This window comes from Eubalaena glacialis, chromosome 9 (genome assembly GCF_028564815.1).
Source record: "Eubalaena glacialis isolate mEubGla1 chromosome 9, mEubGla1.1.hap2.+ XY, whole genome shotgun sequence".
Taxonomy (NCBI): Eukaryota; Metazoa; Chordata; class Mammalia; order Artiodactyla; family Balaenidae; genus Eubalaena; species Eubalaena glacialis.
The window spans coordinates 2,845,775-2,869,377 of NC_083724.1; the positions used below are offsets into that span (position 1 = coordinate 2,845,775).

Below are 23,603 nucleotides of genomic sequence, written 5' to 3' on the forward strand. Positions count from 1 at the left end.
TTTGAATGATACACAAATGTATCTGCTCACAGTACAGCCTGAAGGTCCCCCACCCCAAAAAAGAAACCAAAAAAACAGGACTGAGAGGCCACGGCCAAGCAAGCTGTTCACTCCAAGAAGCCGCGGCCCGCCTTGGGGAGGGAGGTGCTGACCACGGGCCGGCCAGCTCTGCGTGGCCAGATACCAGGTGGTGGGGCCAGAGCAGATTTAGCCATCAATTATCAGGTGTCCGCAAATAAAGTTCTCAAAACATCTGTGCCTTTACCAAGGGAGGGGAGGGAAGAGGATACAGAAATGCTGGCAGTTATGTCGAATCCACCCCGAACCAGTCCTCGACGGCCACGGGTCCCAGCCAGGCGGGGAGGGTCTGTTACCACTCTTTCTTCTTCTCGTCCATGGACACGCCCCCGGGGCCCAGGGCCACCACCAGGAGCAAGCCTCCGATCACCGACATGGTCTGGAAGAAGTCGTACTTGAGGAAGTCATGCATGGGCTTGTAGACGGGAATGGTCCAGAAGGCGTTGAAATACACGTTGATGGCAAACAGCCACACGACGAGAGTCAAAGCGGCCAGCTTGGTTTTAAAGCCGATGGCCACCAAAATCATCAGAGCCGTGCCCACGATGTTCTGGAGAATCTGCACAGGTTGAAAGGTAAGCAATGGAAATAAACAGGCAGGTTCCAGCTGCCCGTGTCACTGCAGTCTGTGGGCCAGGGTGGAGTGACTCAGGGCGTGCCGAGAGCCGGCATTACAAGCAGGGAAGAAAATCATGTCTCCTGCGATGGGGGCAGCAGAGAAAGCAACGCTTTGAATTGAGAAAGGTCTGGGGAAGGGTAAAAGGTCTCCGATGAACAGGCTGGGATTCACCGGGACCTGCTCCAGTCTGAGCCCGGTGGACCTGTCAGTCACCATCGCAGTCCCCAGCGCTGCTTAGAACCAGACGCTCCCCCCTCCCCAGCACCAGGAGCCCCTCCTGGGGACCCCGCCCGGCCAGGGCCCCGCAGCTCTGTAAGCTACTGGGGGACAGGGACAAAACCTTCGACTCTGCAGCCCCAACAAAAAGGACACGATAAAGGCAGGAGCGTGAGGAAGGAAAGAGAAACAGGAGCCCGTGCCAGGAACCTTCACCGACAGCCTGGACGGACCCTTCAGCGAGGTCAGGGAGACTCGGGACTTAACTGGTTGGAAAGGCAGCTTCTTGGTGCACAAGAGCTTGGCAGTGTTCTGTTTCCTTTCACAGGACCATCCCAGTGGCCCCTCAGCTATGCTTAGTGCACAAGCCGGGAAGAGGGGGCAGCGCCCCTTCTAGAAGGACAGGGACCCGGCCAGGAACACTTACCGAGAAGAAGCTGGCGTCAAAGTGAAGGAGGGTCATGAACATCAAGACCAGCAAGACCCGGCCTCCAAGCTGCATGTACTGTTTGGGGGAGCTCTCGCGCATGGTGGGGACGCCCGCAAACATGCTCTTCCCTTCGGAACGGGACTCCGCCAGGAGAAGCAACAAGCCTCCGCCCAGGGCCAGGTTCCTGAGGAACGGACAGGCCACGCCAGTCGCTCAGGCTCATCAGGCTCCGTGAGCGCCCGGCGGCCCAGATCGGGAGACCCCGGCAGGAGCAGGGCCTCCGGTGACACCCGCGGACAGGGAAGCCCCACACGACCGGAGACATGGATGCATCCGCGCCACCCTCGGGATGGCCTGGCCTGGGCTCTCCTGCTGACCAGCTGGGCCCCTGGGAGCCAGTGCTTCACTTGGGCCCTCGTCGCCCTCGTGAGATACGGGGTCGGGAGGGACGACCTCGTTCTCACCTCTGTCCTGGGGGCTCTGGGTGGGGAAGGAAAAGGCTTCACCAACGTCCACTACAGATTCTAAGAAGCATGGTTTGGACCCAAAGAAACTTACTTCAACCAACAGTTACTGAGTTTAGAAACATGAGGAAAGTGCACTAAGTCACCAACCAGAAGGCACCTACCTCATCAGAAACTTCAAGTCCCATAAGATGCTGTAGGCGATCGTCTAAGGAGAACAGAGAAGAGAGAAACTTGAGTCTCGGCATTTTCAGACAGATCTGTATTTCTACAGAATTAACAGCATCAGGCAATTCTTCCAGTATAGGTGAGAATCTAAATACAAGACGCACAAAACCCTTTCAGGACACCGGCAGCCCCAAGCTCAGTGTCTCTCAGGGTGCAGTGGTGGCCCCGGATCTAACAAGCCCCCGCTTCCTCGGAGCGGAGCCCAGGACGTCCTGGAGAACATGACGGCTCCGAGACAGCGGTCTGGAGTAGGTGTGTGACACACCTCATGTGAGTACCTAGGTGCTCTCCTTTATGAATTAGGATGCTAACAAGACAGCGTCCTGGCTGCAGCCGACCCCGTGACTTGTCCCCTTGTCACAGGGAACTCAGGAAAGTGGCAAAAGATGGACGCCCGGAGTTCGGCCCCTTCCCGGGGTGCTTGGCTGTCCGGCTCTCCTGAGCTTCCACGGCTTGCATGGAGGAAAATCCAGCAATTTCTCAGAAGAGAAAAGGAGTTCCAGGCGGACACACAGAGGGCTGAGAGGGGAGTGAGCCTGAGTCCTCACGAATGCCTTTTCGCCAGAAGCTCTGCTCTAACCAGAGAGAGGGTGAGACCCCAGCCACGTGCCGTTTACCTGCAGCGCGATGATGCCAAAGAGCCCAAAGCAGGCGTACTGCACGAAGTTCCTGCTCAACACCAGGATGCAGCCGGCTGGAAAGGAGAAGGGCGAGGGTCAGGGGACCGTGGCCACCTCACCTGGCGCTCTGGCGCAGCGGCAGCCCAACCGCCCGCCCCCCAAGCAAAAAGCATCTTCTGGGAGGATTCATGGGAGGCACGGGCCACACACACGCGTCCACTGGCCTTTCCTCATCAAAAACACTGGTCCGGAAAGTGGGTCCCTTTGCTTACAGAGTCACTGCCCATCAGAAAGAAGCTCAACTGTGGAGCTTCAGGACAGGCTGGCAGGCGCAAGTCCCGTCCTTGCCCCCTAACGTGCAAGAGAGGGAGCGCTGCCGCCGGAAGACGGTCAGCAGGCGCAGAAGGCAGACCCGAGGCCAACGCAGCTGCACTGGCGTCTGATGCTCTCCCTTCTCTGTTTACCTGTCGATCCTTCCCAGACACCCTGGGTTTGGGGTGCCTCGGCTCCTCGCTGGCCCACCCAGGTGCCCCCACCGCCAGCACCTCCTGCTCTGGGCACTGATCACGGGGCCTCCAAGCAACGCAGCCGGGACCACACAGAGCGCCCAGCCGCGCGCGGCGGGCCCAGCTCCCAGGCCCGGCTGCCGCCCCGGCGCGAGGAGCTGCAGACGCGCGGTCCCCGAGCGCGGGCGCCACTCACTCAGCTGCCCGAGCAGGTTGAGGAGCACGAAGCAGGAGGCCAGCAGGAAGCCGCAGCTCCAGGTGGTGTCGATGTAGTCTCGCTGCTCGCCCCACTGGAGCCACATGCGGACGCCGTCCTCCAGGAAGGTGCTGGTCAGGCAGAGGCGCGCCACGTGCGGCAGGTACTGCTTGGTGACGCGCAGGAACTGCGGGGCCGCGGAAAGCCGAGGGTGAGCGGCCCGGCGCCCGCTCCCAGCACGGCCCGGCGGGTCCGGGCGCGGGACCACCCGAGCCTCCGTCCCGGAGACGAAGGCGCCCGAAGGCGATGCCACGGGCCCGACCCCGACCTCCTCCGTCATCTCAGCTGCCGTGTGTGCGGCAACTACAGTCGTCACGCGTGGACCTGCCACAGGACACGGCGTGGGCAAGGCAGACTCGCCCAGCGACAGACTGAACCGGCCCTCGGAGGCGACCCCGTCGAGGGAGTCTCCGCCGCGGCACTACCACCTCTGCACCAGCTCGTTCTCTGTCGTGGGGCGTCCTGCGCCGAAGGCTGTGAGCGGCCTCCCCGGCCTCCTTACCCACCAGCTGCCGTGAGCAGCCCCGCTCCAACTGTGACAGCCCAGACACCTCCAGACACGGCCGCCTCCTGCTCCCTGCGGGCCACGCCATTTACGACGGGTGATTAGGAAACGCACAGGCAAGGCGAAGCTGAGGTACAAGTGTCATGCGGGTGGACCACACGCACTTTCTCTTACCAAGCATTCGAAGCTGAGGTACAAAGGGAAAGAAAGCCTATGACACACGATAACACAGCAGGAACTCGGGAGAAAGATCGGGGACCCACCCACACGAGTGACATGTCAGGAGCCAGAGTCTAAAGGGCATCGGTGAGTCTGACTCCTCAAAGGGACAGTTGAATGAATGTCACAGCCCCTCTTAGGCCGATTAAACCTGTCGTTGGAATAAACGAAGGTGTATATAAGAGCGTTTCTTGGTTTTTGGTGTTTTGAAGAGCTGCTTAAAAGTCCTAGGAAGCGCTAAAGCTGTGCAACAGGGTTAACGAGCCTCGGGCCGCTTAGACCAACCTTTTGTTCGTCAGCTCTGGCTCGGTGTGCACAGAGAAGCCTCCCCGCCTCCGGGGATCTGGGCCACAGCAGCCTGGCCTGGCTGGCCTGGGAGGGGAGGAGAGAGAGGTGACAAGCCAGGTGTCCTCTCTCTTGCAGTCCTGGAGCTGGAGCCCCGAGGTGTCGCGTCTGCTCAGCCCCTGACCCCCACGGAAGCGGTGCCAGCGTCACAGTGAGGGAGAGACAGACGCGCAGACAGTCCAGCACGCAGGTGCGGGCACAGAAGCATGGGCGGAGACTGGAGCTCAGGGCTCTCATCCTGGCTGATACCCGCCAGCCAGCACACTGCGGACTGTGGACAGACCGCGTTACTTTGGGGGGAGGGGGCTGGTCTCTACTGTCCTTCAAAAAGTGAGGACAGCTGGGTCCACGGTGGCGAAGATTCTTTCCAACTTTAATGAGCAGAGGAGAAAAGGGAAGGGAAGGGACCCTGTTTAAAAAAAAAAAAGAGGTCCCCAATACTCCTGTATGAATGCTGGAGTCCACGCAGAGAAGAAACACGTCAGATCAGGGGCTGCGGGGACAGCTGACGCCACGTGCGCTCCCGTTCCTGCCTCGTGGCCTGAATGATTTCGAAATGCCCAGCAACAGTGTAATCACCCAGCCCGTCGAGAGACGAAGGGCACCTCCTCAGCTCTGATGCCCTGGCCCAACTCAGGAGCCCGGGCGACGACACAGGCCTCGGCTCGGTGTCGAAACCGGGGAGAAGCCACGGCGAGGCCGGCAGAGCCCCACCGGACGGCTGTGCAGACTCGGACCCCCGGGCGGAGCCCGACTCGCCTCCGTGCGGCCCTGCGCCCCCGGGGGAGCGCGCCCACTGCGCCGCAGCCCACAAGACGAGACGGAGGCAGTGTTTAAAGCCTCCGAGACGCGTCTTAATTTGAGTGTCTGGGTCAAGAGGATTAAAGAGCGGCGAGAGAAGGTTCCCTTCGGACACGTAATTCACTCCTCCCTCCGCGCGCAGACACGCCAAGGAGACAGACGTCTCTCTGCTTTGGAAAAACACGGCAAAAGTTCAGGCATCTGTGCTCTGAACTAAGCACGAATCTGATTTTCAAAGTCATACGTGGCCTAGGTTTAGGGCTGACGATTTTATACGTCAGGCCGATCCGGAGCCTCTCTTAACAAGCCACCCGCTAATGAGCACCTGTTTGCACTGAACAGGAAAGAAAAAAACTAGGTGTGATAGAACATGAGACCAGACCCAATTTCAATCTTATTGCCTACACACATCTTGGTCTCAGCGTGTGGCCCCTGAACCCACGTCACGCTGCCTTAGACAGTGTGCCCCCGGCACAGTAGAAGAGCCCCCGAAGCAGGCGCCCAGAAGCCACCTGGCCGGTGCGTGTGCTACGCCGGCCTCCCGCTCACACAAAGGGCCCGACGGCCGGGAGCTGCCTGCTGCCCGCGCACCCGTGGCGGTCACCTGTTCTCTCCACTGGGGTAGCTACGCCTGACCTGGGACATAACTCTGGGAATACGGCGATCATGTCCCACAAAGCACGGGAAAACCTACTTTCTCTTAGTATTCAGGACAAAAGGGACCTGAGGAAAGCAGTCTGCAATTCTTGTTTCATGAGAACTTGGAGGCAGAGGAAAGAGGCAGTCAGACTTCCTTGATCACCAAGGACCGGGGCTGCCCTTCTCAAGGGCCAGCTCAAGCCTGCACATCCCAGAAGATTAGAACCTGTGGCCAGGTGACTTCCCGTACGTCAGGCTGAGTCAGGGCTGGTACCGGAGCTCAGTGACTCACACATGTGCGTCTGCCGAGACCCCCGAACCCCCAGTAAGTCTCCCTGAGCGCTGCTCTGTACGGTCACGCAGCATCTCGAGGTCCAGGAAGAGATGTCAGCCGGCCCTGAGCTGGAGAGATGGCCTGGCTTTCTTTACTAAAAACCCATGTGGGACAAGGCGCCTACCGATAGGAAGGCAGCTCCAGGCTGCACCTGACCTTCCGGGAGAAGCCTCACCAACTACAGCCCCCGCCCGCACGCCTCCACCCCGTTCCCCAGAAGAGGCAGGGTGGCTTTTCTGAACCTCCTGTCTAAGATCGGCGAGCAAGGAGGAGTGAGTCAGCCGGCTCCTCTCCGCCCTCTCCCCACTCCTTTTTGGCATAAGGCAGGAAGCCCTTGTTGGGGAGGGGGTGACAGAGCAAAAGAACAAGAGGAAAACACTCAGCGGCCACCCACCACTGTCACCAGAACCCTACCACACTGATGGTCATCCACGCACTGTTAATCCAGAGCCCTGAGACCTGGGGGCTATGTAGTCCCGGTTCAGTGTCCTGCCAAGGCCATCCTAGCTCTCCAGCGATTGACCAGAGGCCAAGGGGAGCTCCTGGGGGTGAGAGCTTCCAGGACTGGCTCTGTCCTGCCAGAGGACAGGTAAAAATACCAAAGGCCAGGGACCTCCCTGGTGGCACAATGGTTAAGAATCCGCCTGCCAATGCAGGAGACACAGGTTCGAGCCCTGGTCCAGGAGGATCCCACATGCCGCGGAACAACCAAGCCCGTGCGCCGCAACTACTGAGCCTGCGCTCTAGAGCCCGTGTGCCACAACTACTGAAGCCCGCGCACCTAGAGCCTGTGCTCCGCAACAAGAGAAGCCACTGCAAAGAGAAGCCCGCGCACCACAACGAAGAGTAGCCCCCGCTCGCCGCAACTAGAGAAAGCCCGCGCGTAGCAACGAAGACCCAATGCAGCCGAAAATAAGTAAATAAATAAATAAATTTATTTAAAAAAAAAATACCGAAGGCCACACTGGAGAGCAAGGCCTCACGCAGCTTATCTGTCACCTTGGTGACGAACCACCAGGCAGAACCCATTAAGTGCTAATACTCCTATTTACCGGTGCAAATGTGCTTGCAAGTTACAGTCTGCAGACCGGCAGCGAGTTCCAGCTGCAGGGCACGTGCGTAATTTTGGATTGCCGAGATCGTTAGTCTCCGGCTCCTTCCCAGCAGTCTCAGATGGCTTCCGAATGCCCAGCTCCCGCAGAGAGCACTCCCAGCACCTTCTCCAGCAGGGGGACGCCGTCCCTGGCCACCCAGGGCAAGGAGCTCGATGCCAAAGAGGCAGCTCGGGCACAGCCTGCCAGCGGGAAGTAACCAGACCACTCACGCTGCGCTCGCGCCTCTGCGGACCTGAAGGGAAGGTCGCAGGACGGCCGAGCCACGCGTGGACTCAACACATCGACCCACCACGTGCTGCGCGAGACCACACAGACCTCCCTCTCCGCATCTAAAGATGGGAACGCTATGGCCAAGCTCCGGGATCCGGGGGCGCCAGAAGTAGTATATACGGAGGACCTGGCCCAGTGTGGGCGCATCGAAGGTTCGGGATCATTGTCATAACTCTCAGAGGACACACGGCCCTTTTGAGGTCCTGTTCACGGCAGCCCAGACTTTCTGGCCAAATCCTGTCACTTCATTTTTGCTTTTGTTTTCTGAAGACAAGGTTAGAAATGTCATATCATATGATGAGTGACTTTGATGACATTTCCCCAGTCCCTTCAAATTAGATCATTTTCATCTTAAAAGCCGGACTCGCAGCACCTTTATTGTTTTAATACTATGGGGGTAAATGTTAAAAACAAAAGCGCCACCCCGGATTTTGTCCACAGGAAGCCATTGCTTTGGCTCTGCACCCCACTATCTGTCCACATCCTCCTCTCGCACCAAGCGTGCCGCCAAAAGAGGCTCCTAACTTTGGTTGTGACAGCGTGCTGAGCCCCGCCCTCCTGAGTCACCCACAGAGGGCCACAGAGGGGTCTGCTGACAGCTGTCACCATCAAGGTGGGCTCTGGTGCTGAAAAACGGACAGCAAGAGCCTGCACTGCCCGACAGACACAGCCTTGGTCCACGCTGCTTCTCCGGTTTTTAGGCAGCGTGCCCTCTTACGATGCTAGTGCTTTGTGCGTTTCCCTTCATTTGTACCAGGAGAGGAACACCAGGCTTTAGAAGCACGTTGTGTGTGGTACTAGCCTCGAGGTCAGAGACTGGGTTTCTCCCAGGGCCGTGGCCCCAGGCCAGTCCAGGAGCCTCAGCAGGCCTGGCCTCCCTTCCCATAGTAAACTGGTGCAGGCCAACCCTGTGTGCCCCTCAAGGGCCTTTCTGGTTCCAAGATTCTGCTTCTTTCATTAAAGGCAAACAAAATGCATGGAGAAAAAGAAGAAAGGATTATGTAAAAAGAGTCTGGTGGTTTTTTTTTTTTTTTTTTTGGCAGTAGGAGGGTTTATCATTTGATACTTGGCAGCAACTTGACTGGAGACATTTTATCTAGATTCGGTTATGAAATTCACTTGCAAAACCAGGGTTTTTCCGGGCTGCAGAGTGAGTGTACGAGGCTCTCATGACTCCCTTGGCTAAAAGGAGCCATCTTCTTAGGTAGTTGCTACTTGGGGAAACAAAATTGGGTCACTAAGATTATGGCAATGAAAACCGACAAACTAAGCAAGCCTACTTGGTTTTTGAGAGCTTTCAATACGAATTGTTTTTGAGAGGGATACAATTTTTGGATTGTGTCTGTAAACACAAAATCATGACCTTAGGAAAAACTGTTTCTTCAAGTTGATATGTTTTATCCCCAAACTGGTTTTTAAAATATCAGCTCACAGGAAAGTAGCGCATAGGAGAACCCGACTGGGAGGCCACACAAGAGAGGTATCATCCCTCAAGGGAAACAACAGGAAATCTTGTTCACCAATAACTGATCAGAAAGCACGCACACACACACACACCCACACACACACACACACCCTTCCAAGACGCCCAGCCTCGGAGTATGATGAATTAATACCACCCCCATAAAAATAAAAAATTTAACCTCACTACTCTTAACTCTGGCAAAGCCACACACACATTAAGTGAACCAAAGAAAGAATGACAGTTGGGCCAGACGTGGATCTTCCTGCAGAGATGGGGCTGGTCCCCATGTAGTCATAATGGGATACTTTTAGAAGTAAAAGGTACACGACTGAATAATCACCACCACGTTCTTTGGACCAAGCTTGGTCGAAAGAGAGGGTGGAAGCTGCGTCCTTTCCCTTTTCCAGGATCCGGTTCTGTCCATCTAGTTTTTGAACACCTTTAATGGTGACTCAAGGGCCTGTTTCAAGGGCTTCCCTGTAGCTCGGAAGGCCACCTGTACACCCTTGGAAGGGGAAAAACAGGAAGATAGGCTTCCCCTCCTCCCAGGTTTGTGTACAGATAGATACCCATTCATTTCAGTCTCAGGGCAGAGTCCAAACAGGGAAGGAAAACGCAGGGAAGGGTCAAAGGGACCCTAGGAACCCAACACATCTGGGAAAGAGAAAAGAAAGAGTACTGTGGCTTTCTGCAGTGGGGTGCATACCAGGGCGCCCCCTTTCCTCTGGGAGGACCCCAGGCCTCCAGTCTGACCAACCCCCGTTCAGGATCAGCTCCCCAGCCCGCCCCCGAAGAGTGCCCAGTGAAAGGAAAAGCGTGCAGGGACCACCCAACAGTGTAGAATGCAGAGGACGCGCCCCACGCACCCCGGGGCCTCGGGCCCCTTCTCAGGAGCCGGGGAGGCAGCCGCCGACACCCCTCGGCTTCTAGGATGGCCCGGGCCGGGCTGGGGAGGACGGGCCCACCGAGCTGGGCGCCGAAGCAGGGGCCCGGGAACACACCCAGAGCCCGGGCGGGGGGACGGCGCCAGGGCAGGCTGGGCCCGGAGGCCGAGTTTGGGGGTGCCCCCGGCCGGGACGGGCGGCGAGCCCAGGAGGGAGGGCCCTGGTTGGGGGAGGGGGCGCGATCCCTCCGGTGAGATCGGGAGGGGTGAGGGCACGGCCCAGGCCTCGGGGCGGCCCTGCGGGCCGGGGGCCGGCTCTGGGGGCGGCCGGGGTCTCGGGGCCGGGCCCGGGGGGTGCAGGCGGGCCGGGCGGGGGTCCCGGGGGAAATCCAGGAGAGGGGGCCGAGGCGGGCCGGGGGAGGGGGCTCCGGGCGGGAGGCCCGCGGGAGGGGCCGGCCGAGCCCGTAGGCCGCACCTGGTCTGCGAAGTCCTCGGCCGTGCCCATCAGGTCGTTCCGGCCCATGGCGGCGGCGGGAGGCTCGGCTAGCTCGCTCGCTCGCTCCCTCGGCGCTCGGCCCGTCGGCGCCCGCGCCCGCGCCCGCTGCGGCCTCCACAGGAAGTGCCGGCGGCCGGCCTCGCTTCTCGTCCGCGGCTCCAGCGGCTGCCACGTAGGCCAAGCCTTAAAGGGGCCGCGCCGCGGGGCCCGCCCCGGCCGCGCCTTAAAGGGGCCGCGCGCCGCCCGCCGCGCTCAGGCCCCGCCCACCGTACTCGAGGCCCCGCCCCCCGCTCGAGGCTCCGCCCGCTCCTCCCTGAGGGCCGGCCTGCTGGAGACGCGCGGGTGCCCAAGCGGGCACTGTGACCCTGTTCGGGCAGGGAGGGTCCCCGGATCAGGCCAGCACCCGGGGCTGAGGGGCGCCCCCAGGGTGGGGGATGGGCGCTCACCGGACGCGGTCCAGACTGAGCATGCTCAGTTCAGGGTGCGACTCGGCTCGGGCTAGCGGTGCACCCCAGCGCCCAGTGGTGGGACAGGGAGGCCGGGAGTCTCCCCGCAAGACACAATGGAAAAGTACCAGGTGCCGAGTTGTCCGCTGGTGGGGAGGCGGGGGCGACGAGGGGCCGACGGTCAGGGGCGAGCCCAGGACCTGGATCTCCTGCCGCCACCCCGGCCCCCTACCGGTTTAACGGTCACGAGGGGCCAGCGGCCAGGTCCGACCCCAGGGAGGCAAGGGGCCCGTGTTGCGGCCAGTGTCTGCTTCTAGCTCATAGGGCGACCTCGGGTACCTCCAGACGTGACCTCCGGGGTGCCCTTTGCCCCTCTGGGCCTGGGTTTCCCCCTTTCTAAAATGGTGGATGAAATTAAGGCCTCTCCAGTCTGAATATGGAGGATGGAGGACACCTTCATCCTTTTCACCCATGGGTCCCTGTGCTTCGGCCCATAGAGACAGGACACCCTAGAACGTTCAGAATTCATAATCAGACGCCCCCAGACTCCTAAAACACCCCATCAGTAGTCCCTAGCTGGGGGAACTTGGGCCTTTTCCAGGGCTTGTGAAAATGTTTAGGATGTGAAAAATTCACAAAACAAAAGGAAAGCTGCAAAATAAAAATAAATGAATGTTTAACTAAATGCATAAGATGTCAATTTTTTTAACTGTTAGAGTCAGTCTCTGTAAAAAATTCATTAATTTGACAATAATTGGTCAGTTAGATTTTTCTCACTTTGTGAGAATTCCCTTTGTGTGGGAGACTATGGGGTGTCAGCCAGTGGTAAAGCAGGTGAGCTTCTGGGTGACCAGAGAATTTTAAAAGTAGTTCCTTTTTCAGGGGGGAAAAAAAAAAGACTTGATCCAAATTCAGGGGTGCATTTTACTGTTTAATTTGCCCCTTAAGAATGCTTAAGTGTGCATTCTTATACCAGCGTAAGCTGCTCGGTACAACACCCCTGTTATTCCCTGAGCGGGATTCAGGCTGCCACAGGGGCTGGATTACAGAATCCTGAAACTTCTCTGGACTCTGAGAATCCTTAGACGCGGGGTTCCACCCCCTATGTGCCCTCCTCGGCATCCTGCCCCCTTCCCCCCATCCTCTGATGACTGTAATCCCATCATCCACCCTCACGTATCCCTCAGCCTCCTTGTGCAGAGTTCTGGTATGGCGGCCATCTCTCTGCAGGTCTGGCTCGATGCGCCAGCTCTGGAGTCAGACCCCAGAGTTCCAGCTGACTCCCGGCCCTCTCAGTTATTAGTGTTGTAGCCTCAGGCAAGGACCCTGCTCCCTGTGCCTCAGTTTCCTCCAGTGTAAGCAAGGAGATAGCAACAGCGCCGACTGCGTGGGTGGCTGTAAAGTGCTTGGCACATGCCAGGCACACACATGGCTGTGACTATGATTGCACCAATTATGGACCAGTTACTTTCTTGTTTGGATGCCCAGTTTGGAGGTGGATGCCGGAAGCTGGGATCCTAGGGGGCTAGAGAGAGTGAAGAAACCCTCTGCCCCAGGGAGGTGCTGGCTCTTGGATGCCTTGCAGGTCCTCACCACAGACTGGAGAAGGGGTGTGGGGTGGTGGACAGAGCTCCAGAGTCGACCTCAAAGAGGTGGGCTCGGGTTCTGCCTTCACAGGCCTCCTCAGCCTTCTGGACCATTTCCTTGTTTGCCAGCCCACGAGGGAAGTCAGTTAGGAGGACCGGAAAAGACACTGGAGGTGGGCACGCTTTGGAAAGTGAAAAGATGTGTACGCTTTCCTGAAAGCTTCTCTTTTGCTGGTAGATTTTGGACTGGCTGAATCCTGGGGCCTTGGGGGTGAACCTTCTGGTGGAGGAGACAAAAACCAAAGTAAAGCACGTGATAAAGCAGGTAAGAGGCCGTGCCTGTGGCACCCAGTGGGGCTGGCTCCCCAAACACACACCGATCATCCCCATGTTAGAGAAAGGCGATGTGACAGCGGATTCCTCTCCGCCAGCAGTCACGAAGGAAGATCCAGCGGGCTGGGGGGGTGGATAGATGGGGATGGGGGGGTGACACGAGGCTCCTCGGGCTTCCCCGCCGACTCACCTCTCTCACCTTGATGGAGAAGGAATGCTCACGTTCACTCCACCAGCAACCATACCCACCATTTACGCGGACATCGTGCCCGGCATCAGCATCATCTTCTTTCATCTCCTGCCACCTCAGCAAAGCGGGACTGATGACCCCGCTTTACAGCCAAGGATAGGGAGGCTGGAGGGGGTGGCCAGGGACTTGCCCAAGGTCACACAGGTTTAAGGACAGAACGCTGACCCTGGGCCCTTCCTTCACCTCCTCATCAGGGCTGGCATGGCCGGGTGGAGTGCACACCTGCAGGAGGAGAGCCCTTAGCGTGTCCAAGACCAGGCAGTCCAGACGAATGGAGGGTCTAGGGAAGAGCTTCGCTGGTGGCCGCTGCGGGCGCCCTTCCCCCCGCCAGGCCTCCCGTCTGTGCAGCAGCTCAGCCCCGAGGCAGCAGGGCTGGAAGTCCTACCGGCCTCCTGCTCCATTGCTGGCTGGCTGTGGGGTTGCCCCGTTGCCTCACGGGCCCATGGGGCAGGATGGATGACTGCCTTCACCATCAAGGAGCTTTATTCTTTCTTTTGAATTTTATTTATTTTTTTATACAGCAGTTATTAGTTATCCATTTTATACATATTAGTGTATATGTCAATCCCAAGGAGCTTTTTTAAAAGTCAGTCAATCTTTCTAAACAAAATGGAGGAAGGGGGTTGTATATCCTTTCAGGGTTTTTTGGTAAGCATTTATAGAATTCTTGGTTTTTTACAAGAATGGTGCTGGGACTTCCCTGGTGGCCCAGTGGCTAAGACTCTGCGCTCCCGGTGCAGGGGCCCCAGGTTTGATCCCTGGTCAGGGAACTAGATCCCACATGCTGCAACTAAGGTCCCGCACGCGACAATGAAGATCCCACGTGCCGCAACTAAGGTCCCGCACGCGACAATGAAGATCCCACGTGCTGCAACTAAGGTCCCGCACGCGACAATGAAGATCCCACGTGCTGCAACTAAGGTCCCGCACGCGACAATGAAGATCCCACGTGCTGCAGCTAAGGTCCCGCACGCGACAATGAAGATCCCACGTGCCGCAACTAAGATCCAAATAAATAAATAAGTAAATATTGAAAGAAAGAATGGTGCTGAACGTGACAATGCACTTTTCCCCACTCAGTGTATGGCAAATGTTGTTGGTACTGCTGACACATCTTCCTCCTTCCCTGGCGCTGGTGGCCGTATGGACCCCCCTGCTTGATGTGCCATGACTGACCCAACTCATCCACTCAGGGCGATAAGGGCTTAGCCTGTTCTCGATTTTTCACTCTGTATAAGCAACTCTGATAAACAACCTTATAGTTAATTTTTTTGAGGATCCATGATTTTCTTGGGATAAATTCCTAGGGGTGGAATTTCTAGGTCAAAAGAGGTGGTAATTTGAAGGCTTTCAGTATGTTTTTGGCCAAAATGACTTCAGCACGAGCCCCTGGAACAGAAGGAAGGGATGCGTGGTGCCGCTGCATCTGGGGTCTTTACGTGGATTGGGGAATCACCCACTAACTGCATTTTCATCTACGATCACCCCAGTTACAGGAGTTTTTCATTTGTAAATCTTATGAGAAAAAGTTCTGGGTAAGGATCTGGTAAGATGCGGTGACAGTATGAACCCACAGTCTTTGCCACCAAGTATGTTGCAGACTCAAAGTTCGGTGCTGCCCTGACCACCACCCTCTCTCCCTCTCCACGCGTTCCCCACCACCCACATTCAGTGACAGGGACAAGCCTCCCAATATGGATGAGGAATACAGTGAAGAGGCTGATACTTTGCCGACCAGAGCAGAGCTCTTTGGCTCTGGGGGCAACACATTGTTTTCTCCCCTGCTTTCAAGATGGTCTTAAAATGGATCCTCTGATGATTCCTTGGAGGTTATGTTATGTTATCCTAAACTTATCCTTGCAATAGGAGCAAAGGTGATCTCATTGCTCAAAGGATTTTTGGATCCCTTCCTTAGGAACATCTCCAGGCCCCATCTGGTGGCATGTGATGGGGCATGAATATAGGCGCCTGGCAGCCTTGGTGAATAAGGATGGTGATGATGATAGTGGTGGTGATAATGGTGATGGTGATGGTGACGGCGGTGGTGGTGGTGGTGGTGGTGATGGTGATGGTGATGATGTGGTGATGGTGGTGGTGATGATAGTGATTATGATGGTGATGGTGGTGGTGATGGTGATGATGTAGTGATGGTGGTGGTGATGATAGTGATTATGGTGGTGGTGATGGTGGTGGTGGTGGTGATGGTGATGGTGGTGGTGGTGATGGTGGTGGAGGTGGTGATGGTGGTGGTGATGGTGATGGTGGTGGTGGTGATGGTGATGGCAGTGGTGATGATAGTGATTATGATGGTGATGGTGGTGGTGATGGTGGTGGTGGTGGTGATGGTGATGATGTAGTGGTGGTGGTGGTGATGATAGTGATTATGATGGTGATGGTGGTGGTGGTGATGGTGGTGGTGGTGGTGGTGGTGGTGATGGTGGCGGTGGCGGTGGCGGTGGCGGTGGCGGTGGTGATGGTGGTGGTGGTGATGGCGGTGGTGGTGATGGTGATGATGTGATGCAGGTGATGATAGTGATTATGATGGTGATGGTGATGGTGGTGGTGATGGTGGTGGTGGTGGTGGTGATGGTGATGGTGATGGTGGTGGTGATGGTGATGGTGGTGGTGGTGATGGTGGTGGTGGTGGTGATGGTGATGGTGGTGGTGGTGGTGGTGGTGGTGGTGGCGGTGGCGGTGGCGGTGGCGGTGGTGATGGTGGTGGTGGTGATGGCGGTGGTGGTGGTGGTGGTGATGGTGATGATGTGATGCAGGTGATGATAGTGATTATGATGGTGATGGTGATGGTGGTGGTGATGGTGGTGATGGTGGTGGTGGCGGTGGTGATGGTGGTGGTGGTGATGGCGGTGGTGGTGATGGTGATGATGTGATGCAGGTGATGATAGTGATTATGATGGTGATGGTGATGGTGGTGGTGACGGTGATGGTGGTGGTGGTGATGGTGATGGTGATGGTGGTGGTGATGGTGATGGTGGTGGTGATGGTGGTGGTGGTGGTGATGGTGGTGGTGGTGGTGGTGGTGGTGGTGATGGTGGCGGTGGCGGTGGCGGTGGCGGTGGCGGTGGTGATGGTGGTGGTGGTGATGGCAGTGGTGGTGGTGGTGGTGATGGTGGTGATGTGATGCAGGTGATGATAGTGATTATGATGGTGATGGTGATGGTGGTGGTGATGGTGGTGGTGGCGGTGGTGATGGTGGTGGTGGTGATGGCGGTGGTGGTGGTGGTGGTGATGGTGATGATGTGATGCAGGTGATGATAGTGATTATGATGGTGATGGTGATGGTGGTGGTGATGGTGGTGATGGTGGTCATGATGATGATGGGGGTGTTTACTGCACGTTTACCAACCTAGTGCTCTTGTGCCCCTGTAGGTGGAGTGCATTGACGAGCATCAGGCCAACGAGGCCCTGGAGGAGGTAACTCTCTGGGTGGTTCCCTCTCTACAGGACATGATGCAGGACACACAGAGACTGTTCTGCACCCCACTGTGGCATGATGGGTGGAAGCCTGGTGGAGGCATGGAGGGTCAGAACCAGCTCTTGCCCTGTGCTATGAAGTCAGAGGCCCCCAGGTCATGAAGGGAGTCTGTGTACGAAACACTCATTTCTAAATCCAGGTGCTGACAACTTAGAATATATGTTCTCAGAGAAGATGATAACCTTTAAATGTTGGCTAGGTCCCTAGGCTGATGTACCAATAACCATCTTTTAAAAGATTTTTTTCTTCAATTGTAAAAGTATCAGTTACAATAGAACATTTGGAAAATAGAGAATTGGTTAACAAAGAAAATATAAACTCTTTTACGTTCCTTAAATCTGCCAGTCAGAACTGACAGTAACATCCTGATTTATAATAATAGCTGAAACAGCTGCATATACTTCGATTTGCCGGCAAAGGCTCTGCGTCATTTTTCTCTGCTTTTCTTCAATTTCATATGAGGTTAAATGTCTCCCTTCCTATCTAATGGTCACTTGTTTGTCTTTTTTCCGGAATCACCAGCTTTTGAGCTTTGCCAGCAAACAGCTCTTCTGTCCACAGTGTGTCTGACACGTGGTGATGGACCCAGGCCACATTCATGAAAGAAAGAATGTGGGGGGCCGTCCCGCGCGCCCCCCAGCATCACAGCCCCCTCTCCCTCCCCCACCCCACTAGGCGACCTCCTTTCATACCCAACCTGCCATCATAAGCAGCTGTCCGTCTGGCCTAAGTCGCTAAGGGAGCCATTTCTGCTGCCTAATTGTGTTCATTTGCAAAGCACTTTGAGCTGAGGGCAGGGGCCCTGGGACCTCTAGTGTACACAACCAGGAGGCCAGGTGGCCTGGGCACAGCAGCAGCGGCCGGCCTCCCGTTGGCCACACCCCCTTCTTCAGCCAATCTGGACTGTGCTTGTTTCCAACGCGCCAGGCACTCTGCCTGCATCGGCTTCCCTAGTCCTCCTGACACCCCTGTGAGGCAGATACCACCGTTACTGCCGTTTCCAGATGAGGCTGGGAGGCTCAGAGAGGTTGAGGAGCCTCTCCGCAGTCACACAGCACAGCCAGCACATGCCAGAGACAGGACCTACCCTGGGCTGTCTGGCCCCTAACCTCCGGCTGCCCACCCTCCCTGGGCCCGCGCTCAGAGCTGGAAGCTTGTGGTTTTTGTTGGGACGTGTGACAGAGAAGCGCCTCTAGAAGCAGTGTTTCCCTAACATCTCCACTTTCTCTGGCCTCGCCCCGCAGTTGATGCCGCTGCTGAAGCTTCAGCACGCCCACGTCTCCATCTACCAGGACCTCTTCATCGTGTGGAACAGTGAGGTGGGTCAGAGCCGACCCCGCGGGCTCAGCAGGCACTCGGGGCGGGCACAGAGCACCCCCAGCCGTGCGCCTCCAGCGCCAATGGCCGCGGCACTAAGCGCGGCTCCCCCGACTCAGCACTCACGGGGCCACGCCGGGGGCTCTCTGGGCATCATCTCACGTGCGCCCCGCAGCCTCTGTGTAGGAGGGTCCCTGTCCCACTTCCTGGAAGAAGTGGAGGCTGGGAGAAGCCAGCTGGCGACAACCGAGCCGGATTCCAGTCTGGGTCTGGTCGCCCCGAGCCCCGTGCTTGGTCCCATCGGCGGGCTGACTTCTCATCTTCAAGGAGCCGGAAGCTTGCCGGTTACGCCACATGGGGCTGAGCTGGGGGATGCGGGGGGCTGGAGGGGAAGGGGGCCAGGTGTGACCCCACAGTAAGACCCCCATCTGGGCTGACGACCGAGGGAGGGGCCGGGAGGAGTGGAGGGGCCCCCTCCCCTTCAGCTGGGCCCTGAGGAAAGCCATGGGGAGGGACCCTTACCACCTGTACCCCCAAGTATTTTCTGAGCACCCCCTCACGCTCTCAAGGGGGACACAGAGAAGCCAAGAGGACATGTCACTGCGGGAGGGAAGGCAGGGTGCTCTGAGAGGCCTGACGGGGGCTGCTGGGGTCCCGTCGGGTGCAGGCCCCTCCGAGGGAGGAGTGGATCTCAGCTGAGCCCTAAGGGACGAAGGGCCCGGTGCCCCAGGCACAGTGGTCTACATGTGCGGTGGCCAGGAGACCCCGCGCACCTTTAGGAAAAGTCCATGTGGCTTAGTGTAGATGGGGGGGTAGGGGGTGGGGGGAGGAGAGAGGAGGTGGAGGCGGGAACTGCTCAGGAGGGGCTGTCCCGCACCCCCCTCCCCATAAGGGGGCATTCTCCCATAGCCACTGCCAGTGGTGGCCTGGCTGGGAGGAAAGACCTGGAGCGGATGACGGCCCGGAAGCCCCCAGGCCTGGGCCTCTGGGGGCCAGAACTCGGCACCTGGCTAAGGGGCTGTGTCCCCTGCAGATCTCCTCTCTGTTCCTTTGCCTGGTGATGGAGTTCCACGAGGAAAGCTTCCAGGATGTCATTGAGAAGAAGAGGGCGGCAAAGAGAGTCATTGACTCCCAGGTAAGACAGACTCTCTGGGGCACCAGGCCTGGGGGCTGCCTGGACCCTGTGATGCCACAGGCCCCACAGTGGGGGGTAGAGGGGCAGGCACCGATGGAGTCTGGTCTCATTTCTTCTGACGGTTATGAATGAAGGTATTTGCATACCGTAATGTGCACAGATCTTAAGTGTACACCTTGGTGCGTTTTGCATAGGCAGACACTCCCGTCCCCTCCCTCACATGAGGTCAGAGCGTTCCTGGACCTCCAGACAGTCCCAGCCAGTACCCAGGGTTCGACTTCTGCCTCCAGAGATCCTTCTGCCTATCCCTGAAGTTCTCATAAATGGGCTCATACAGCATGTTGTTTGCTTGTGTCTGGTTTCTCGCGTTCATCCCAGTGCTTTGAGATTTACCCACCTGTGAGTGTGTCAGGAGATCATCCCTCTCCATGGCCAGGGGCCACTCTGGCGGATGGCCACATCACCATCAGTGTATCTGGTCCAGCGCTGTGAGCATCTGGGTTGCTTCCAGTTTGGGGCTATTATGAAGAAGGGCTGCCATGAACACTGCTGGGCATGTGTTTTTTTTGGGGGGGGGGGCATGTGTTTTGATGGACCTAAGCCTTCATTTTCTGGGTGACCATGGAGTTGTTGGGTCACAGAGTCGGTGCGTGTGCTGCCTTAGCCAGTGTCCCAGTTTTCCAGGATGGTTGGTTGACTCGGTGTTGACTCTCATCCCAAGTTGTGAGTCTTCCGGCTCTGCATCCTGGCCCACATTTCACTGTGTCAGTCTTATTAATTTTAATTAAAAATTACATTTTAGTTTCAATTATTTTGAGTAGTCATGGTGAGCACTTTTTGGCCATTTGGATATCTTCTTTTGTGCCTGTTCAGGTCTCTTGCCCATTTAAACATTAGGGTTGTCTGTCTTTTCTTGTTGATTTGTAGGAGCTCTTTATATATTATGGACATGGTGTCCAGATGTCCTCTCCCAGTCTGTGGCTTGCCAGTTCACTTTCTTAGTTGTAATGAACTCTGGTTCATCAGTGTTTCCTCTGTGGTTGGTGCCTTCTGAGCCTTTAGAGAAGCCTTCCCCACCCCAAGGTCATGACGATATTTTCCTCTGTTGCCCTCGGAGCTGGTTCCATCTTGCTTTCACATTTAGGTCTATGACCCACCCCAAATAAATTTTGCCTGCTTTTGCTCTGAACATGCCTCTGTTCTGTTGGGCCTCCAGGCACTGCGACCCTGCTGGGGGGGTTCCCAGGGGCACGCAGCTCCTCTCCCAAAGTGGGCCTCAGAGACAGCCTCTGAGTGCATTTCAAACGTTCTGTTTGTAGTAGAACCCTGTCGAGCACAAAAATGTTCTCAGAACCCCCAGTGAGGAAAGCAGAGCTACTCTAGTCAGGGGTCTGGGGGTCAGTGGAAGGTGGCGTGGCAGGAACCCCGGGGTCCTGCCTGCTCAGCCCCTCTCTCGACACCCCAGGTGGAATCCAGGGTTCCTAGGAACACGGTTTGAAAATCACTGCCCTGGAAACCAGGTGGATCTTGTTTCTGACACAAACTGCTTTCAGTATGTTCTCTCTCAGGGCTCTTTCCATTCTAATGCCCTGGAGAGGCAAACCCCAAGTAGCAGCTGCAGACTTCAGCATCTCTGGTACCCATGGGGTGGGGCCCGGGCGGGCCGAGAGCCCCGGGGCCCCCGGGTCTCCTGGAGACAGGAGTGGGGGTCTGGAGAGCAGGGCGTCGCCGGCTAACAGGGCATTTCTGTCCGGAGGGCCTTGAAGCAGCCTGCAGCAGAAGCTCCTCCACTGGCTCTGAGCTGTTGGCCGCTCACTTCAGGCCCATCTCAAGACGCAGGGCGGGAACTGGCCGCGACCCTGCTGGCTGCTCTGAGTGGCCACTGACCTGCCTAAGAAGAGCAGCCGGGAGGCCCACCTGGGAGCTTTCAGGTCCCCCAGTCCTGGCATCTCTCGCTCTTTCCCCAGTGGATGCAGAACATGCTGGGCCAGGTGTTGAATGCGCTGGAGTACCTGCACCAGCTGGACATTATCCACAGGTGACCGGGTGGCCAGGCTGCTTGAGGAGAAAAGGCACCTCCTGGGGGTGGCACCTCCTGGTGGCAGCGCCCGGGCGCTGGCCCAAGGGAGAGAGGTGCAGCTGGGACAAGGATGGGCCCCTCCCCCTCCCAGAGCACCTCCCTGGCTTAAAGAGAACGTCACCCCCTCCACGACCCTCCCCATGCACAGACCTGGCAGTTGGTTCTAAAGTGCAAGGGAAGAACCAGATAACAGCACTGAGGAAGAGATTAGGCCGCCCAAGGGCCTCTGGGCGCTCCCAGGCTGAGCTTTCGACCTGCCAGGTTCATTCTCCGGAATCGTGATTTGAAGGATCAGTGCCATATTTAAAGGAGGAGAGAAAACTGTGTGAATCAAATGTAGGAAGGAAATGCTCGCGATTCCGTGTTAATGTCACTGGACCTTATGAAATGATGGAAAGCCAGGCCCCAAACAAACTCGCAGCTGAGATCTGGAAGGACGTTAGCGGAGGGACCACGGGAGGATCGGGTGTTTCCTTACTTGTAGTTGGCTTGTTTTTCCCATTTGAAATAACAGTATATTTATGCTTACAGGAAACGATATTTAAAAAGTGGCTGAACAGGGCATTTACTGAGGAGAGAGGAGGAGGGGTGTGGGCTGCTGCGGCGGCCCTGGGTGTGGCAGGTGCGGAGGGTTCACAGACGGATGTGGCCGTGCCGGGCGGTGGGTGGAAGGGCGCGCCTCTCGGTTTCAGGAACCTCAAGCCCTCCAACATCGCCCTGGTCAGCAGCGACCACTGCAAACTGCAGGACCTGAGCTCCAACGCACTCATGACCGACGTAGCCAAGTGGAATGTCCGTGCAGAGGAAGGTGGCTGGCGTCCTCCCAGCCAGGGGACAGTGGTGGCTGGGGAGCACTGGGGGAGGGCCCATTCAACCGAGTGGGTCGCCCCTGGAGTCCAAGGGCAGTGGCCACTCTAAGTGCTGGAACAAGGCAACAGCAAACCTCTCCTTGCTCAGAAGGTCCCCACAGACCCCCTTGCCTGGATTGTAACTGAGAAGTACCACCGTGGGGCGGGGGGCTGCAGGGTCCAAAAGACACTCAGAAAATGTTAACCTTCAAGAAGGGGCAAGGAAGGCCTCAGAAGGAAGGAAACTGACATGCACAGAGGGAGGGCTGGTGGACGGCAGGCAATGGCTCGGGCTGGATTACTTTACTGAGTCTCAAAATAACCCAGGAGGTGGTAAAGGTGAGCAGTCAGGGGAGAGAAGTTTTCCTTCCTTTAAAAAGACAACAGGGCAAAGGGAGCTGCGCTTCAACCCTATAATGGCTATCAGGGGTGGAGAGAGCAACTCTCCAGTGGAGAACTCCAGAGTCCCGGGCTGGCAAGGACCAGTGGCACGCTGTCCTTGGGGGATGGATGGACGGGTGGGTGGGTGGACACGTGGATAGATGGACATGCAGATAGACGGACAGATGGATAGATGGGTGGAAGGATGGATAGGTGGGTGTGGGTAGACAGGTGGGTGGGCAGGTGAGTGGATGGGTGGATCTACTGGAGGTGTAGGTGGCAGGGGCCCTTGGAGCCCACCCCTTTGCTCTGTGTTTGGGGAATGGAGGTCCGGAGAGGGAGGGGCTGCCTGAGGCCTGTCAGGCACTCGTAGAGCTGGGCCGGGGACACTGCTCTTGGCTCCCTGTCTGGAGTTCAGGTTTGTTTGTTTATGTATGTATGTATATATTTATTGGCCGCGCAGCATGCGGGATCTTAGTTCCCTGACCAGGTATCGAACCCGTGCCCCCGGCGGTGGAAGCGCAGAGTCTTTACCACTGGACAGCCAGGGAAGTCCCAGGGGTTCAGGTTTAGAAACTAGGGCAGGGCAACTGGAACATTGCCTCAAGGTCCCCACTAAATGTTGGGAGGGGCAAGACGTTTATGGAGGGTGCAGATTTTAGCCTTCGTGGCACATGCCCCTTCCGACTATTTCTGCAGATGTAGTGGGACACAGATGCGCACACGGCCAGCCTGGTGGGCCCCTGCCGAGATGGGCAGCCTCACTGGCTGAAGATCAAGGGCCAGGATCTTACTGACCAGGGGCCCTCTTCCTTTTCCCCCTCAGATAGCACGTCTCTCCCTCCCTGGAGAAGGGTGATGGAGGGCTCGTTTTTCAAGTTGCTTGCTTCCCCAGGGAGCACGGGACTCACGCATCCCCCACTTCACTCCTGCCAACAGACCCCTTTCACAAGTCCTGGATGGCCCCCGAAGCCCTCAACTTCTCCTTCAGCCAGAAATCTGACATCTGGTCCCTGGGCTGCATCATTCTCGACATGGCCGGCTGCTCCTTCCTGGAAGTGAGGGGCCTTCCGACCCGCCCTCCCCGCCACACCTGAACCCCACTCCCCACAGCCCCAGCGAGCCAGGCTCTGCCCACCCCCGGCCCTGAAAGGGGCGCGTTCTTCCCATCGGCATCCTCCTGCCCACGCTGAGTGCCTCTGTGGGGCTGTGTGGAGGCCCCCCGCTGCCCCAGCTGCCGGAGGA

The 23,603-nt window shown here is 57.2% G+C and overlaps 2 protein-coding genes across 2 annotated transcripts in view; one reads left to right on the forward strand and one right to left on the reverse strand.

Moving 5' to 3' along the window:
* Positions 1–10,634, reverse strand: SURF4 (surfeit 4). Its single transcript, XM_061199654.1, has 6 exons — positions 10,469–10,634; positions 3,358–3,544; positions 2,653–2,729; positions 1,972–2,015; positions 1,341–1,527; positions 1–637 (listed from the first exon to the last, which is right to left on the reverse strand). Exons 1-6 carry the CDS (start codon positions 10,514–10,516, stop codon positions 371–373), a joined length of 810 nt encoding a protein of 269 aa, XP_061055637.1. The 5' UTR covers positions 10,517–10,634; the 3' UTR covers positions 1–370.
* STKLD1 (serine/threonine kinase like domain containing 1) overlaps positions 10,515–23,603 on the forward strand; it is a 22,289-nt gene continuing 9,200 nt past the window's right edge. The window contains exons 1-9 of the mRNA XM_061200832.1: positions 10,515–10,916; positions 10,992–11,066; positions 12,760–12,846; positions 16,492–16,536; positions 17,842–17,916; positions 18,948–19,049; positions 21,017–21,087; positions 21,822–21,937; positions 23,298–23,416. Of these exons, the coding sequence (XP_061056815.1) occupies positions 10,515–10,916; positions 10,992–11,066; positions 12,760–12,846; positions 16,492–16,536; positions 17,842–17,916; positions 18,948–19,049; positions 21,017–21,087; positions 21,822–21,937; positions 23,298–23,416 (1,092 nt within the window). The remainder of the gene's footprint in view (positions 10,917–10,991; positions 11,067–12,759; positions 12,847–16,491; positions 16,537–17,841; positions 17,917–18,947; positions 19,050–21,016; positions 21,088–21,821; positions 21,938–23,297; positions 23,417–23,603) is intronic.

Excerpts from the sequence above, each read along its gene's own strand:
- SURF4 (XM_061199654.1), bottom strand. The coding sequence starts at position 10,516 with ATGGGCCGGAACGACCTGATGGGCACGGCCGAGGACTTCGCAGACCAG. Across the intron at positions 3,545-10,468 it reads CCGAGGACTTCGCAGACCAG|TTCCTGCGCGTCACCAAGCA; the intron begins GTGCGGCCTACG and ends GCGGCCCCGCAG. Across the intron at positions 2,016-2,652 it reads TTGGCATCATCGCGCTGCAG|ACGATCGCCTACAGCATCTT; the intron begins GTAAACGGCACG and ends TGTTCTCCTTAG.